The sequence below is a fragment of the Bombus vancouverensis genome, chromosome 3 (assembly GCF_051014615.1).
Source record: "Bombus vancouverensis nearcticus chromosome 3, iyBomVanc1_principal, whole genome shotgun sequence".
Taxonomy (NCBI): Eukaryota; Metazoa; Arthropoda; class Insecta; order Hymenoptera; family Apidae; genus Bombus; species Bombus vancouverensis.
Genome location: NC_134913.1, coordinates 18,595,863 through 18,615,146, shown reverse-complemented (window position 1 = coordinate 18,615,146; position 19,284 = coordinate 18,595,863). Strand labels below are relative to the sequence as shown.

Here is a 19,284-nt window from a genome sequence, read left to right as displayed (position 1 = left end):
ATTTCGTAGAGAAACTTAAACGATCAACGTTTGATTTTCGAAAAGCAAATGACCTATTTCCGCGAGTTTGTTTATCGCAAGAAGGCGACGTAAATAACAGCAAGTTTCACGTTGTATAGAAAGATGTTTGTAACATCGTCGCTTTTTTCTGCTTCGCAGTTTACGAATCAATGTGACTTCCGAACGAGTCACGCGTGTTACGAGTATAAGATGGAAATTCGTACGCTGGTATCGATGGATATTAACGCGGTATCGGTAGCAAGATCGAAGCAAGATCGAATCGATCGATTATCCGTAGAATATCAAACAATCGTCGATCACATCGTAATCGCCTGTCGTGGGTTAACGGAACCGCGGTGAACGATCAAAGTGATCGTTTAAAGCAGTGCACGAGGATCGACTGGCAATTTTCCCGTGACAACGCGTACACCTCGACCGATTTCGTGAACCAATGCCACCTGGATACGCCATTTTGAAAGTTAGCGCTTTTTAAATGCGACCTACGTAACGTATCGGAAATAGACACCGACCGGTGTACCACGAAACCGCAAGAAAAGTTGCCAGCTTCTCGAGACTCGGAGCGGATAACGTGCGCTCGCGGTTGGCATCTGCTTTGAACCGTATTCGATCCGTCTTCCAGTTGCTCCAGTACTGGTATTCGTTCCACTATACCAATGGCGATGGCCTTGACGTGTTTCTTGCCTTTGACGCGCTCGTATCTCTCAACATGGAGAGAGATTGACAACTGCTTGGACAAATCGGTGCCGACCGCGTTCCTAACTGCCTCCTGTGTGTTCTTCGATGCCATCGATCGATCGATCGATCGATCGATCGAGACACCATTCATAGACCACATGTTCCACCATACGAACGCAACATTACACCGATACAGTTTTTCCTTGGATCGTTTCTTCGTGTAAATATTCGCTTTAACATCGCTACGATGCGCGTGGTTATTTTCAACACCTATTCGATCTTTTTCGGCGGTCAAACACCGAAAATATCTTCGGCCGACCTTCTTCGTTCCCTGCAGACAACGTTTGTCATTTCTTAGAATCCATAGTATTCTTATTTTCCACCGAATGTGAAATCGAGCGGAAATTTTCGTATTCGAATATAACCTCATCGTGCCGAATACAGGTTACCGTCTTTAGAGAGTATCGCTTTCTCAAATCCGTTGTCTTTTCTCGATTGTAAGTCGATGCAAAAGATGTCCATATGCGGATCATTGCTATAGCGACGATGGCGAGTGCCTCTGGTACCGTGCTACGCTCTTTCTTCCCAAAATTTCATTCGAAAACTTTCGTAAAGCCTGCGTGACGTATCTCTTATTTATACGCTCGTATTGAGCAACTATGCTTTTATGCGCAATAAATAATGGAACGATTGGTACCAACCAATGATAAATTGCAAAAGCCAGACATTTTCTCAATTTTAATGCACCTTGCAATATGTCTAATTGTAAGCTTCTAATCGTAAAAATATATCGATCGCACGAGTACTTGTGTGATTCAGTGTACAGCGATACAAGGGAATCACGCACACGAAACGAATAAATAACGATATAATTCGTTTGTTCGTGCAACAAAGAACTCGATAGACCGTTTAACACCGTTTAATCGCTATTACGATGTTCTTTTCTTTTTTTTTCTTTTTTTTAGTGCAGTAGGTGATAAACATGCAACACGATCTACGGATCGGTGTCCGTTACGATAAATGCATCTGTTCACCGGGAAGTAAATTATTAAATGTTCGCCACGCCTCGAGTTCCGCGCGAAGCGCATACGAATCACGTTCCGTGGAATTTACATATTAGGTCGTTTCGCGTGGTCATTACCTGAAAGTCAGACAGAGGAATATATCGTCGTACCTTCTAGTATTCTCGGGCCGCGGTGGAATTATTTTTAATTGAACCGGAAAAAAAAATGGAAAATAAAATACGATCGCGATATTTCATTGTCGGTACCGTAGGATCGCGAAGAAGTTGAGCATAAAAGACAACCGTAACGCGTATTCATTGGGATTCCACATAAATAGTACGTCGCCGATAATAAATCGTTGAATCAACGAGAAAGAGCTAACGAAGCGACGGTCGCGAGTCTTTCATAAATGGATTAATTCAAAGTGAAACACGATTGGTGGAATTCATCCTCCTCCATCGAGCGTGTTTAGAAAAAAGCCTGTTGAATATTTATGCTTTCGCACTGATGTCTTATTTATCAACGCGATCGAATTCCATTTGTACAAATACCAGGCAACGTTACACGCGATTCCGCTCGCAGACGATACCTTGCATTTCCTATTTTTTCGCAAACAAGCGGTTTTAAAATTCAATACTACGATTCGGCACTTCGTTTGTACAACGCGCATCCTGCTACTAACATACTGCGACTCTGTTCTTCTAAACTGTTCCGAGGACGAACGGTTTATCCGACCAGAGTTCGTATATTAGGAGAATCCACCTGCCACTATCTATTATGTTTCGTTCGCATAATAGAAATTTACATTCTGATAATTAGATTCGGTCGGTAGGAGTTCGACTAATCAGATGTTAACTAATACTTTGATTTATCGATAAATGAAGTTCAAGCGTATATCTTGAAAGAGATAATCGCGTGTCTTTCTTTCCTTCCTTGTCTGTACTTTCAAGATGAAAAAAATATACACCGAATCTCATAGCTGAATACGGTTTCGTAACGGATCGGTGTCGAAACAGTTTTATTAAGAAAGGGTCACTGTATGCGAAACGTCGTTCAACGATCACGATCCTCGTTAAATTGCGTTAACAAAATATTCGCCTACGCGAGAGACCCTCGATTCCTCGATGCATATCTATGAGCTTTCGTCCGGCTAAATAAATCCGCAATGGTTCGTTTGTCTTTGCTAAACAATTTCAACGATGCAAAGGTTCGACGGAAACGAGGTCAACGAATAGAGCGAGCTCTCGCACCGTTCCGACCGGTGCATTGGAAATTATGCTCTCACCTGCCCGAGGGCGGCTATCGAAACACGATGTCGATGATAAATCGACCGCATCGACGTCTCGATAATAATAATTCACGCGATCGTTACGTGCCCGGTTATTTTCTTCGTTAACGTTCGCGATCAATGGAAAAATCGAATCATCGTTTCGAATGCGTGCTCTATGCGTCTTCTCCGGAGAAAAAGACAGCGTCGGTCGACGTGGTTCGTATTTTTCTTTTTTTTCCGCCAGACGTTCTCGTTTCGACGTGTCTGCCAGGAAACGCTGCTATTCGTTTGCCTTTTGAAATCGCGTTGATTTCTTGACGCAGTTGGAAAGAGCGTGCTGTTTGGCTGTTTCGAAGAATTCGCAGATCGAAAGCTAAGAAAGAAACGATTCGAGTAAACTTTCTGCCATCTATTCCATGAGAAACCGTTGGTCTTCTTCGATAACGAGTTCCTTCGAGTAGCTTCTAAACGCTCGCAGAGTGTTTAATTTCTCGTCTGTTCTCGCCTCTCGAACGAGTTTCGTCGAGACCGTAGCGAACAACGACCAAATTATACCACGTTTGTTAAACGAGACAGATGGAGACGAACGTTCCAGTAAAATTGAAAATTACTTCGATGTACGAGCTGTAACGTTGCTTTATCGAGAGAAAGAAACTGTTGCCTTGCGATCTTTAGTCGTGAAATTTGTAGTTCCTCGCAAGTGTGAACGAGGCTAAACGCGAGAACCATCGCGAGTTAATGACCATCGCCAGTTAATGACCGTCACGATCAGACGTCTATAATGGTAATAATACAGAAACCGATAGCGCAACGTCCCAAATGATTACACGATTACTCGTTAATAACGCTTTTCCTTTATCTTTTATCCTTCTTCTTTTTCTAATGCTCGACGATTTTCGAAGGATTATCTTCTCTGGAAGCGTGGGACAGTCTTTGGAGCGTGTTCGTCGTTCGAACGTAGTCGCGATTGTTTCTGTGCCAGCGCGGATCGACCGTTCGTAGTACGTACGTGCGTGCGTGTATGCGAGCGAGTTGCAAAATCACGAATGCACCAGGAGTGCAGAACGCGGTACAGTGAATAGTTTCTGCAAAGATAAAGAACTTGGAATAAAGCGTGGAAGGACAGAGTTTCCAAAAAGAAGTAGAACTCTGTCTGTGAATCTGTCGTCGGCCGTTCGGTTGCGCTTTCGAGATTTTAACTCTGTTTCGGGGAGAGAGGCGGACTGCGGCATATACGTATGTCGGCATTGCGACATCGCTAATGCATCGTGAGTACAGAATGTAGCCGTGGATGCACTGCAAAATTACGAGAATAGCGAACAACGGCTGGAATTCCCTTCTGCTTATGGAAGTGTTCGAAACGGAGCGACTTAAATCCTCGTGAGAAGGGGAAGGAGGAAAACGTAGGAAAAATATGTAGATGCGAAGAGATTCACGCGGTACGTTGAACCGAATCGGACGTGAGACAAATGAATCAATGAAGACGATGCGGTCGAGCGTCTAATTGGCGTAGACAACAATCGCACTGTATTAATGAACGCAACCTTTCGACGAGAAGGAGAGGCAAAAGAATCGACAATACGCGAATAATAAACCAGCTGGTACTTTCTAAGACGCGTTTTCTTTTTTATATTGGCTTGGTCGGAAAGTTTGCAACGTGTTCGATAGTCGATGATTAATGGTATGTGTTTGATACAAGTGAGGAAGATACGGTTAAACGAGAAGTTGGATATCGAAAGAAATTGACGAGAAATATCCGGAAGTGATTAATTACGGTGATCTCGTTTTTCAATAAGATAATATTTTTCTCACAGTCAATGGATCTCTCTGGACCGATAAACAGCACGCAAAAAATATTAGCCATCGATTAATCCGACTTTTATGCAACTTTCCCAGTTACGAGGCAATTGGCTTGTAGTTTGCGTATCGATCAAGAACAGGCAAACGATGCTGAATCATAACGTTCGTTCGTCTTCTTCTTTTTTTCAATTTCATCCATTATCTAAATTAATCTAATAGTATTTTCAGCCTTGTAATAATCAAAATACCTATACGCAAATAGAAACCTAATAGAAGAACCAGTTTGCCGCCTGAGATTCCGTTTGTCGTACGTTTTACTCGAATAAAGCCGATCGATTTTTAATTATAAATCGGAGATTAAAGATCTTTTCGCGCGAAGATTCAACGAATGAAACGACGATTCGCAAGAGGTCCATTCCTGACAGGAAAGCACGCGCGTATACCGATCGTCGACTGGTTGCGAAATTCCTAATGTACTCGACGCACCGATAAGCGTAGCCAGTACACGCGTGCAGAATCTTCTCGCATGAACTCACGAACCGAAGGACGTTTGCCCGTCATCCAAACAATGCAACCAGAGATACATCGGGGATACGGACGTCTCGGATTGCCGCGTTTTCTCGCACGAAGCTCTTCGAATGGTGTCGTGCAAACGCTTTGAACGCGCGTCCGCGATCTCAACGACACCTCCAAGGCTTCTACATCTTTCGCGCCTCTTCCATTCTTATCTGTCGCGTTTTTCTGTTCCCATCCTTCGCGCACTCGAGTTTCGCAACGCGGCCTCTTCATTAACCGCTTCGAGCGCCCTTAGAAAACCGCGGCCTCCTTTTTCGCCATTTTTCTCGCCGTGCAACTTCTCCCTTTTACAAGATGCTTGGGAATCTTCGTGAAACAGATCTCCAAGATTATATATTTTTATTTGCATAAAATGGAAGAACGTGGCAGAGTTACGATAAACGCTGCTTTACCAGGCTCTTCCTTCGCATATTTTTGAAACGTAAGACATTTTTCGTTAGCCCTTTCGCAGCCCAATCCGTTCTTTGGGTCGTGGCGAGGAAATTATGTTTGACGAGAAATCGGTAACAGAAATACGTTCTTTTTTACTTTACACTTAATTTACCCGGTTTCAGGACGTACCTGTGATAAAAGAAATAAACGATCAAGGAGTACTTCGATTCGAATGAAACTGTGGAAGATTCGAGAGACGCGAGGAACATAAATAACCTGCAAACGATTTTATCCAACTGAACAACAGTATCCGTGTTACTGACACAAAGTTCGGTTTCGCAATAACATCGGTATATGTGCGAAACTAATATCCCGTCGACTACAGATTTTCTCGATCATCCGAGAAAACGACGTAACTACGTATCTCGAAGCAATTTATTCTTCGAAAATTTTCTAAATTTGCATTCTCGAAAAACGAAACGCTACGATCAATAACAGCAGAGTTAATACGACAGATTTCTACCGAAAATATCTCTGTATGGAATTCACGGCGTATTATATTCGTCGCGTGAACCGTGAGAGTGTAGGAGAACGCGTGTATCACTGCGTGATTTATCATTTTATCAACGCGGGGCGTATATCGGGCGTAAAACAGCCAGAATCGATATATATATAGATATATATACCCTAATACGGTGCTGAAACAAAACCAGGAGAAAGAGGGAAGAAAAAAGTGCTGGGAAGAACAATGAGACACCTCTATGGGTACCGTTTCCGATTCGTTCCCCAATTCAAGCCGAACGATAAAAAACGTATCGCGAGGCTCGTGATTTACGGTGGACCTGGTCGACTGCTAACGGTACGAGTCTCTGGGATCGTTTCGAAAGAAAACAAATGGCGGTGTATCCCTTTTACTTTGGATCTTATTTCGGAATCGCGCTAAAAGTATAACACCGTATGCACGCGAAACGAATACGAACCTGAGTGTTTGCATAGTGGCATGAACGATTTGAACAAGCACGGACACGTCGATGATATATAAATTAAGCAAACTTGTATCAAAGTATCGTGAATAAGCGAAAAGTGGCTGACAAAAGTATACGATAGGCGCGCGAAGCTTTTTAACTTTGGCAAACTAGGACAACCTCGGTTCGACGACTCGAAGATTCCAGCGAAATTTCATACTCGAATCTGCTTTTCCTCTAAACTTTTATCGTTGCTGGAAAAATTTCAAACGTCCAACGAAACTACGATTGGAAAGAGTTGCACGATGACTGGTAGAGACACGGCGAAGTATCTCGGAAAGAGTGTTTTCAGCTCTTTTAAAAGCCTAGAATAGCGAAAGAACTAGGCCTGGATATAAACGACCCGGTTTACTCGCGTAGTATGAAAAGATATGTTTATCTACGGACGCTGTATAAAGAGTGCAACGTGATTCAGCAAAAAGTAGACCATCCATCAAGAGCCGTGTAAAAGTTACCGTGGCATCGTAGTGCCAGTGAGATTAACGCGAAACATTGTGATCATAACTAAAATAAAAAAAAATATAAAGATATATATCCAATACTTTTTGTAGCCACTTGTATATTCCACTTAGCCGAATCCACAGATCCTACGTCTAAAGGGAAGGCTAATAATTCGCATCGTTTACCGTGCAGAAAGTTCGTCGCATCGATACACCAAGTATCGCTTTACTAACTATGGAAACCATGAAACGAGAAAGATCGGAGAGTGCCGGAAGGATAGCTCGGAAGATCGTTCATCCTGCCATGTAAATCCACGCGATATCTAACATCGATGCATTATATACGTTTCCCAAGATCCAACGCTGCGCGGTTAGATCAGAAACGTACAAGCTTAGATCTCCTTAAATCAAGTATTTTCTGATATTTCTACTCGCGGAGCTCGAACACACGAACCGGGAAGCCGAAAGCGGAGAGTCACGAGGAAAGTGAGCGTTCCCGATGCCGGAAGACCGAGACGAGCTGTTTTCGCGATCGTGGATCGCGCGCGCCGCTGCTCAGTATGTAAATGCGCGTTATATCTGGCATCGCGCGAGTATTACACTCCGTAGCTAGAGCACTAGCAGCCCGCTCGCGTTTGTCCCGGGTATTGTGTGACTGCGCGCAGATTAGAGACACACGAGGCTCGCATTCCTCGCCGACCGATCGAAAGTAGCCAAGCAACGGCCACGCATCGCAGCCGCGAACAATTAATCGTGCAAGATGGAAAACACAACTAACGTGCACGCAGGAATGCGCGTGATGCGCGTAACATCGACAATCAGGTCCGTGATTGCGCTACACGGGAATCAAATTAGCATCGAGCAGCATCGCCATTAGAGTCCGGATGGGAGAACTATGGAGAACGATAGGCGTATTTGCCGATCTATCTAGGACCCTCCCTGGCTCTTTCGTCTTTTTGCTTCTCTTCTTCCTCCGTAGGATTAGTCCTTTTCCTCGGATAGTTTCAAAGCATTGGTTAGTCAGACTAGTTGGAACAAACGTTCGCATGTCCTTCCTAGTCGCATAGTCGAATTATTACGAAATTTGGATTTATTTTGTAACTTTGCGATCAATCGTAATTGTCCACTCAAACGTAGCTGCTAACGTTAAGAAACTAAAACTAAAAATTCGCAGCTCGCAATTTTCTTTCAGCAGGAACGAAATTTGAAGTTTCCTTGGAACATTGAATTTCGATGAAATTATGAAACATTTCGTTTAAGATGCGTGCCATTAGAGACGACTGCCCTGCAGCGATTAATCCAGTGAGAAGCACGTGCGTTTGCAGTGCATGTGGCGCGCGTTACGCGCATAAACCAACCCCTGTTTGTGCAGCCGCGTGTTTACCGCGTGCGAGCGCTCTGCCGAGCAAGATAAACGCGTGGCTGGCACGCAAATGCGGAAAGCCGTCGAATCAATCGCGGCATTGTTCGCGACGCGGTGATAGGAAAGAGACCAACAGAAACTGACTTAATGGACACCCCCGCTTTTTCGTTCCGTACGTCTAATCGCGAAGGAGAAAGAGAGTGGAGAGCGTGGTTCGAATCGGAGACGCGTCTCCTCGACGTTAGGTGAACGGATTTTTTGGCCACGCTTTGCCGTATCAGGGTTCCACGGTTTTATAACACGATTCGTCGCGTCGGCGTGTTTCACAAATTTATCGAGTATCGAGCGTGCGAACCGAAACGAGTTTCACGAACAACTTCAACCCGCACCGATCTAACGAACGTTCGATTATGGAGTTCTATTAAAATTCCCAGTGCAGACATACACATTGAACGATAATGAACGCAAAATTTACGAGTATACCGATAACACGATGCAGGCTGACCTTGGCCATCCTAAACCACGGAAATTCGAAGGCTCGTCGAGTCGATGCGCGGCCACCAGTACCTCCAATGGCTGCATGATTAACCTTAATCCAGACTCCGACGAAGAATGGTTGACGTACGAAAAACTCACGGAGATAGTTTTCCTTCGTTCGAAGGCGAAATCGACCGATCATCGATCTGCCTTCTTACGTAACAATCAAGCTAAATCTGTGGACGTTATACGACATCAATCGGCGAAATTAGCGAAGAACAAGAGCATTGTTCTGAAAAATGCGGCTCAACCGGTTGTTTTCGATAAACGGGCCGATGGAGATAAGGCTACCGAGAATGTTTCGCCACTGCCGTTGAGGGCGAGCCTTTTCCCTCGTGTCTCGCCCTACGTTCTTTTCCAAAGTCACGATCATATACCCAAAAAACTGCCGAAGGATTTTGCTCGACTTCTTAAATGGAAATTTACCACATCTATGCCTAGGGTTTTAATCAAAATTTTAATCAGTTCTGGATATCAAGTGGTGAATAAAGGAACTGACTGGTCTGGCGTTTGGAACTTATCCAGTAAAGACACGGCGAGGTATCAACGTATGAAAAGCTTTCAAAAGGTACGAATTAAGTGAGAAGATTTTTGGAGGAAAAGAAACATCTATATATAGTTCGTAGTAAATATATAAATACGTAATTCTAGCGAAATAGTCGAATCGTTATGTTCAGAGTTCTTTAACAGCCATTATAACGACGAATTGAAAGATAGCTAATATTAGAAAAGTGGAACTAAAATTTCCGATATAATTTACTCGATTCCAATGAAATTTATGTTAAAAATCAGATGAACAACATACCAGGATCTGAAAATATAGGCAACAAGGACCTGTTATGGACGCACTTGAATAGAATGTCGCGAAAGTTCGGCCCTCAGGAATATAACTTTATGCCAAGAACGTACGTACTGCCGAAGGAGATACAGAAATTCGAAAGCATGTGGAGCAGACACGGTATGGGTACCACGTGGATAATTAAACCGCCGTCAGCGGGTCGTGGCCAGGGTATCAAGATTGTTAATCAATGGTGGGAGATACCAAAGTGGCATTCGGTAATCATTCAACGATACATCACCAGACCGAAACTCATTAACGGCTTGAAATTCGATCTGCGAATTTACGTTCTCCTAACAAGCATTAACCCGATGAGAATTTATGTCTACAAAGAGGGCTTGGTTCGTTTCGCCTCGGTCAGGTAATTCGACGACCCTAACTTACTCGATATTTCATCGATTTTCACGATAATGATCAGAACCTGATTTCGTTTCGTGATTTACATAAGCGTTGCGAACAGCGAGAAGTAGATTTATTCGAATCGATTAAACTTCGACGTCTTAAAATTTAATTTACCGCTTTACTTGGAACAATCAAATTTACATATTACGAGATACTCGGCTTTAATTACATTAGCTTTAAACCAGCATCGATCTGTAACAAATAATCAATCATTTTCAAACGTGGATCGTTCAAAAATGATTCACAAGCGAATTATAGTTTGATCCAAGTATCCCAGTTCGCTTAAATAATTCTACTTTATCCTATACTCTGTTAAAGCAATAGTAAATATGTAGATACGTTCGTGGAGCAAATCTAAGCGACAAATACATGCACCTAACCAACAGCAGCGTGAACAAACAAAATCCAGCGTACGTGGTAAACGATGGAGTGAATTCGTTCAAAGGACACAAATGGTCCTTCGCGAGTTTATGGTCGTATCTGAGGCAGGAAAGGGTGGACGTCGCTGACCTATGGTCCCGGATCAAGGATATCATCGTTAAGACTTTCATATCCGTGGAATCGAGCATGAACGCGACTATTTTACAGAGTTTGGTCTCCAGTTACACCTGTTACGAATTGTACGGGTTCGACGTACTTCTCGACGAGGGTTTAAGACCGTGGTTACTCGAAGTGAACATTCTACCGTCGCTGCAGACAGACTCGCCACTCGATATCGCTATTAAGGTACTTATGATTTAAATGGATGTTCGCCGGCTAACTGGAAATTAACGTCTACCATCGCGGTACCAATTTTCCCACAATGGAGGAGTTAGACTCGCGGATAATTATATCTAAACGCGATCGCATACTACATGCACGCTTTTGTCCATAAGTCATCGGACGCTTCTTGAAATATGCGAAACAATTGTCAATACGAGCTTTAACAAAATAAAACAGCGTATATATCATAGTTTTGAAAATGAGCGTAATCAAAGGGTATCCTAACGCTCGTGGCTGGTAGCGTGGTTTCTTCGCACTTGTCGCCAGTTAATTTCGAACTTTCGAATTCCTCCGCAATGATGCACGAAAACCGCGCGAGACACGCGATAAATTATTTATGGTCAAGTCGATTGAGTCACGCGTGTCATAAGCAGCGATTAATAGCATCGTGTGGCTACGATTTTTATTATTTTGCAGGGCCCTCTGGTGAAGGACGTGTTAAACGTGGCTGGCTACCAAATCCCCAAGAACGAGCAAATTTCGAGCAACGGTGTTTGCAATAAAAAGTACGACTCGATCGGCCATAATTACAGATTGTACAGCACGGCCTTGAACCTTCATGAGAAAACGAAACAGAACGAAATCAACGCGATGCAGACCCGCGACGAGTACCTGGATGGAATCTTGCAGAATTTGACGAGGGACGACCTGAGGCAGCTGATCCGCTACGAGGACGAGCTCAGTCAAGCTGATAACTTTGAGAAACTATTCCCTACCAAGGATTCTTATTTGTATTTCAAATTCTTCGAGGTCGAAAGATACTACGATCGATTACTGGACGCCTGGGAATATCGTTACTCCGATAACAGAAAGGAAGGAATTCGTAGACTGCAACGACATTGCGAAACGATGCAGCACTTAGATCAAGCCACCGATTGAGCACAAACATTGTCGTTCGTTCGTGCTTCGGTATGGAAATTATCCTGTTAATACGGCACTGAAATCGCTTCAACTCTAATTAAAATAGTTCACACGGAGCAAGGTCACTGGCGTGACGCGTGTACTTTCTTACGTAACGTACACGCCTGTTCCTAAGTATATTCGTAAGGGTATTTTCTGGTTTCTTATAAAATCGTTTAAATCACGAAGCGAATGATTAACCGAGTCAGAACTCGTGCAAGCTAACGCTGAATATATGAATTCTTTATTTATGTTAATTTATGTCAATAGATAATAATAGTCAAAGGCTTCGATAATTCCCTCGTCGTTTGCAAGTTCGATCTCGCTTTCTACGAGTGTCCTTAAGAAAATATAACAGCGAAGGAGAAGATAGAATAGCCCAATTCCGATTACGTAATTTTGTTTTGAAATCTTCGTTCGTTCATATTCCCAGGAATTACGTCGAGTTTATATTTTCTTGCTTATCGCGTATTCTGCACGACTGGATAAGTACGCGGCTACTGTTTCTCGATGGACGATTAACACGCTAATCGCGACTACTTTAATCGTAGATTATTTTGTCTTCGGAGACATCCGATGTCAAAGGAATTCGAGAAATCCGACGAAACCTTACGCCAGTTAATCCACCTTAGTCGAGGGTTACGCAACGCCATAACCGCAAGGTACTGTAAGTCGTTTTAACTATATCGGTCACGTTGACGTCATTCATTCGCCGTTTACAACTTCCACTGAATAGGAGTATCCGTTTCCACGAAGAACTTCCTTTATCGAATTACGCGTAACTCAATTTCCCTTTCGAAATAGTAGTAGCGCTTTGAGCTTTGCTCTTAAGACGAAGCGATCAAACGACGAAACGACAAATACTTGATACATCGTCGCTCGAAATTATTCGCCTTCTTCCTCGTTTCTATACGCACCTTGTTACGTTCAAGTCCCGTGTCTCACGATGAATCGACTTTCTTTACACAGATGGATAACTTTGAAATAATCTTATCGTTTCGTCCATTGTTCAAGCGCTCGTGTCGTATAGTCAAGTTAATTTACCCATGATGATAATTTGTCGAGAGATTATGCAGCCAAAATTACACGGTTGCGCAAATACTTTGTAGCCAAGTCCGCCTCGGGTAAATAAAGAAACGCGCAATGTGTCATTTAAATGGAACGAGAGTCACGCCGGGAAAAAACTAGTTTAAATTGAATAATATTCGCGTTGCACAAGCAGCCGCATTAAGGATAATTTGCGAGGATGCTAAACATTTATACGCGAATGATTATTTATGACAAAAACTAAGCAACGTTCTATGCTTTGGTTCGTAGCTTTCAAGTTGCCCGCGTACGTCGATGACCAGTTTCACAACAACACTCCAATGCATGCTTTATCCGCATGCAAATGGCAAAAGCAAACTATTCTTGTTGCCGGTCATACGCTGAAAAACGTGTTCATAGGAGTTTTTCCACTCACCGTGTAGGAACTTTGACCCTTAATTACAGACTAGTCGTCTTTCGGACGAATAAATTTCTACTTCATTAACGCGATTCAGCGGGGAATGTCGAAAGCTGCAACGTTCGAATATCTTCCATAGCGAACAATTTCGCTAAACAAGTATACGTGTATCGCCTGACGAATGATAATAATTAGACTTCGATTCGATACTGATATTCGTATTACGTCAATTTCTATGTAGCACGCTAACGTAATAAGTACGTGGAGCTGGCAAATGATCTCAGAGGCTACCGATCTGTAATTAAGCAACGAAGCTAATATCTCGTCGATACTTCGAAAAAAGCAATTCTACAACGCGATGGAATTCGTCGACTCGTAATTATTCGATGGAACGCGTTTAGCGTGGTCGCGTTGGCAATAATTTCGATCGGTAACGTGCTCGTCACTTCGCTCGAAGGTGACGTAAGTGGCCAGTGAAAGCTCCCCGCGGGCTTCAGAAACGTGAATCACTTCCTGAAAATTCCGTAGACGCGGCATCCAGCGGTTTTCAGTTCATTCAGACGAGCGTTCTCTCGAATCGGCCCGGCTGCTCGTCACATGCAACCTACTTTTCTCCTCGGCGACTGCACGTGAGCATCGCGCTTTAACGCGCCGCTATTTTATCTGTCTCGCGCGTTACGCATACCAACTTATCAACCACGCAAGCCACTGGCTCCACCGACTTTTTAGTCGACCAAGGCGGAAAGCTGCTCCAACTTTCCTTCGTTAATCCGTCTAAGTAATTATTCTATGCGATTCTAACTCGACCACGGTTTAAGATATTAAACAACGGTCAAAGATTATTATCGTGTCGGAAACGAAATAGGTTCCGGAACGATAGGCGGGGAAACATCTTAAAGTGCAAAGATATATCGCTATGCGAGAGAATACACAGGAGAATGGAACCCTAAAAGCTATTAAACGTTAAAAGGTACCGGCTCGATTGACTCTCGTAAACGTTTCGCTGCAAATCCTTGGAAATACAAGCGAGAATTTTTACAGCGTTTCTCTTAGAGTTCCTGTCACGTTCAAGAATTTCGGTAGGTTCCACTAATCCTTATCGACGCTCTCATCGAGCCTGTTTATCCCAATTTGTGTACCTTTGGTACTTTTTCAGCTTTGCGATACCTGCGAGGCGTTTTAGTCTAGGAAACACAGATAGAAACTTTAGAGTGAAGCGACGACTAGATAAACGGTGTTGAGTCTAGTTCTAGAAATATCGGGGCCCAATTTGCCAAACACGATACGATCGACCAGAATTATCTGTTTGCGGTCATATTTTATTTCTCTTACTCTTAATACGTAAAATTGATTTTTTCGCGTCGATGTTTCATTTATTCAATTACGAATAGCCTTTGAATCGAACTTATCGGATAATAAGTTAGTCGTAACGAGACGTTCGATATAATTTGAATCGCAAAGAACCAAAGGATATTAAAAAACGCATGGACAGATGTCGTTCGCTTTCTTAATCTTAACGACAGATCATCGTTCTGAAATTATTTTTTCAAGCAGATACGAGTGTTCTCTGTTCTTTGTCGCGGTCAAGCGTGATAAAATACTGGACTGTTTATCGTGGCTGCGTTCCGACTGTCACATTATTAGCGAGTGTACGGCTGCGTGACTCTGACAATCAGAGCAGAATGAGATCTAAAATTCGCAATCTCACGAATGAATCCACTCGAGTCCGCTTAATTACGACACTGTGATCGCTAGCCTCCGACGTTCGGAACAATCAGCCGCAGATGTACAACTTTCGGAATTCTCGGTTACATACGCAAATCAAACCGCATGACAAGCGTATATCAGAGAAAGTAAAACGCAGCAGGTAAAACGGAAATAGGAAAGAGCGTGGCCCATTTTAAATATCTTTCTAGAGTTTAGTCAAACCTATCGCTTATCTACGCGCTAATCGATTTTATTTGTCTCGGTCGCCTACTTATTTGGCGCACCGTGTATTTTCACCTAAATCCTCGTTACGTTATTCGCGTTAATATCGTGTTCTCGCTAGATTCAATTAGAACCAAACACGCGATAAACATTTATTAAACGCGACGTAGTACCACGCCAGAAAATTCTCAACGAGAATTGATTGTAAAATTCATCCAAATAAAAAAAAAATATCGTATTCTCTGCACAGATTAAACCGGAGCAGTGTATGAAAATAGACCAGGTTCAATAGGAATACCGGAAATTGCATTCAACGCCAGAAACAACAGACGTTTCTACCGTAGCAAAACGATACTCAGCGCCGGTGTTCTTTGTCTCTGACTGACGTTGACTCATACTATAGCCTACAATGAGAACAAGACGCGCATGCACGGCAAAGGAAATCTGTTGTGCATTCAAGACGATAATAATTGATAGGTGTTCGACGAGGATGGAATCGAGAGCGGCTAAATGGAATCGATTCAACGACGGGATAAACGGTTAATCAAACGAGATTTATAGCGATTGGAATCTAATTCGAGAATACTTTCGTTCGTTCGGTAGATTCTCCGTTTACGGGTCAATTGGATCGTGCGTAAAGCTGTATGTCAATGTTTAGAATTGGAATTTTTTGGGTCGTGAGAAATATTCGTGGAACGTTAGCTGATACATTGACACGATGGTACATATTTGTGGCCACGCATCCGTGCTAAACGTAACGACACTTCCACGCCTGTGGTTACAGGTTAAACCAGCCTCTTATTCGGAAAATCCTCGAATTCGCGGAACCACGACAACGTAGATGTCGTTTTTTCCCACTTTTACTTTGTGCGAGTTACACGCGGTGCGGAAGTTACTCAAGCGCTAAAGTCTTTCGCCCGAACCGAATTTCCCAACTAGTTTCGCCTAGAAAAGAAAATGCGATCCGCTACTCTCGCCATCGAGTCTACGATACGGTAAAACTTGATTTATTGCAACGAAATTTTAATCGCGTAATGCTCGATCGAACGAACACCTACTAATTAAATCCGCTTATCTGAGAAATCTTGGCGAGGAGAATCAACGAATCCCTATTATATCAATCGTTTCACCACCGATAAATTCCAGCAAATTGAGTTCTATTCTACGCGATACAAAATTAACATTTTCTCGCGATAGAAATTACGATCCGATCGAACGCAAGCAACGTTGGATTAGTCACCATGATTGATACTATCCATGGTAAAAATGCTACGGACAAGGGCAATCAGAGCGATATACCGACGAGATAAAGCAAAAGTACTTTCGTCTGTTTCCTATTCGTGGCTGTTAGAATGCGGGAATTGATGAACGAGAAGGCGCGTAATTAGCAGGAATCGACCACGAACGATCGTGCGCTGGCTATTTTCAACGCGTTCTATGTTAAACGCGAGGATATGCGGCCAATTCGAGCGCCACTTTCTCCGTTTCGTTAGAAGAACCGCGTTGGTTTCGTCAGCGCCGCGATCGATCGTCGCCTTGGTCCCTCGATCTTCGAAGTCGAAAGTGAATTTCGCGCTACACCGAGTGTCAGTGACCTTTAAACGGGTGCTCACGTGTCGATCGAGCTAAACGAGGTTCGTGATGCCACCGGTGACCGGTGTACATACCATCGGCCATAAATTCGGTGTCATGAGACATTTTATGGCGTAGTAACTGTAATTGGTCGAAGAAAGTGACTCGTTCGATGCTCGATCGTATGTACAAAGTACTTTGCTTTCGTTTATAGACCGGTTCATCTTACGAAGTATAATTGGAGCAGGATTATAGTCGACAATGTTTGAAAGAAGTTGTTAAGGTGGAGAATTCAAGGTCTTGCTTTAATAGCGGTTCGTTCGCTGGCTGAGTAAATATATTGGTGCATTTTCTAGTCACGTAGTTAAATTGTTATGAAACTTTCCTTTACTTTTTTTTCTATATAAACGTAAAAAGAAAGAAACTTTCTAAGAGATATTACAGTTCGAACGCAGCGAAATCTTACAAAGCGATTTGTTCGATTCATCGTCTCGTCTTACGACGATTTTTCCAAAAATCTTCTCCACTATCCCCGTTTTCTTTCGATTAAATTCCATAGAATCGTTAATCGCTACTGTTAAAAAGTATCTTAAATTTAAGAAAAATGTGAGAAGATCGTAAAATTTCTGTTAACACGTTAAAGGTCCTTCTATTTGTACTGGAATCGTGCTCCGAAAGCTCTTAGAGTTTACGATCCAAGAAAAATCATTCTCACGTGCAATCCTGCCATATCTTTCTAGAATAACGGACACGAGTTTCTACCCTGACTAACGTGGAAAGTCATCTAATCCCCGGATGTTTGGCCGCTAATTATTTCTGATTCGACAAGGTAATCGTACGAAGTTGCACGGAGAAAGCGATGCATAAAATCTACATCTGTATAATGGGAAATGGTGCTGATTCAATCAGTCTCCTTTCCTGAGCGATTATACCCGGTCTCGTTCGATTTATATAATAAATTACCATACAATTTCCCAAAGTAATCAGCTAGCACGGCGCGAACAACGGCCGTCTATCGTAGCAATATTTCATGATACGCGATGGTGGCCATGAACGAGCGAAAAGATCACGAAGGAGCGAAATTATTTATCGCTGGTCCGATACGATTTTCTTGTCACCGACGAACCATTCGACGAAAGTCGTTTTTCTTTCGAAAGGTTTTCTAACACTCGCAATCGCGTCGCTCTTATATAACGCGATGACCATTGAAATCGAACAGCCGAGCCTGCTATAGTATTGTAAAACGACGATTTAATTGCAACGTTCGTTTGGCGAAGAACGCAACGACGTGTAAATCTTTGGACGATAAAAGGGAAACGAAAAAAGAAAAGAAAGAAAAAGAGAAAGATTGTAAATGTATGAAAAGAGGATCGTAGAGAGGAGAGCGTTATGTGGACGGTTTAACGAGACAACGGAAAGAGTTATTTCTTCCGTAGGGATCAGGACTACAAATTATCCGGCGATTACGTCGTAAATCCCAGGAAACGCGTCTAAAGACGCGAGATCGTTCGATCAACGGTGAAAACACTTGTCTACGCCGTATTAGCATTTAATCAGGGTTTTCTGTTTATAGGTAAACGGCACGAAAGCTCGTTTGAAATAACAGTTATCCGCACGATGCAACCGTGGCTACATGTTACGCGTGCACGTGCGACTACTTTGTGCAATCAGCTATACGTATGTCCAGGTAAAAATTGAAAAATTATCATTCCGGTCTAAACGATCGGTATCTAGTTCGCAATCGGTAGTTGGAACTGCATTATGTCGTGAGCAACATAGATATACACGGTATAGATACACCCCCGTTCAAAAGTACGAGGACATGTAGATCTTTCGTCATATTTTATTCCGAAATGCAAATTATCGCTAAAGTGTGTCGCGAAAGTTTGTAGAAATTGTTTGCTACAGCTATACGTGTGAATTGATAGGAAAGCAAAAGAATAGAGTTCGAAAAATATATCTGAAAATGGGAAATATATTAAAAAAAAATTGCAGGAGAAAAAGATGAACACATTAACAACTAGAATATCCAAAATTAACATCGTAAAGCAAATGTATTAAACGAAAAGAAAATTCCTAGATAAAATTTGTATAAAACACGGTGAAATTCATCTGTGTTCGATTTGATAACTTTATACACGCATTTTCCGTAATCAAGAGAATGTCAGGCCTTTGACACGTTACGTGTCGTACGTGTAACGCGTTAAAAAATGATATCACTGATACGCGCGGTTCGTACCTATTTGTTTCCACCCACGCGTTCTGTCGAGCACAACTTCCGATATCGTGATCGATCGCGAGATCGATACATCGCGAACGCGAACCGCTCGTAAAAGCTCGAACGGGGACAAAGT

General features: G+C 42.7%; 2 protein-coding genes across 3 annotated transcripts in view; one reads left to right on the top strand and one right to left on the bottom strand.

Moving 5' to 3' along the window:
* Positions 1-19,284, bottom strand: part of LOC117153844 (uncharacterized) — a 179,480-nt gene that overhangs the window by 157,311 nt on the left and 2,885 nt on the right. The gene's annotated exons all lie outside the window — the stretch shown is intronic.
* LOC117153846 (tubulin monoglutamylase TTLL4) lies at positions 9,024-12,015 on the top strand. Its single transcript, XM_033328298.2, has 4 exons — positions 9,024-9,651; positions 9,876-10,282; positions 10,659-11,049; positions 11,503-12,015. The coding sequence occupies exons 1-4, from the start codon at positions 9,040-9,042 to the stop codon at positions 11,962-11,964; spliced, it is 1,872 nt and encodes a 623-aa protein (XP_033184189.1). The 5' UTR covers positions 9,024-9,039; the 3' UTR covers positions 11,965-12,015.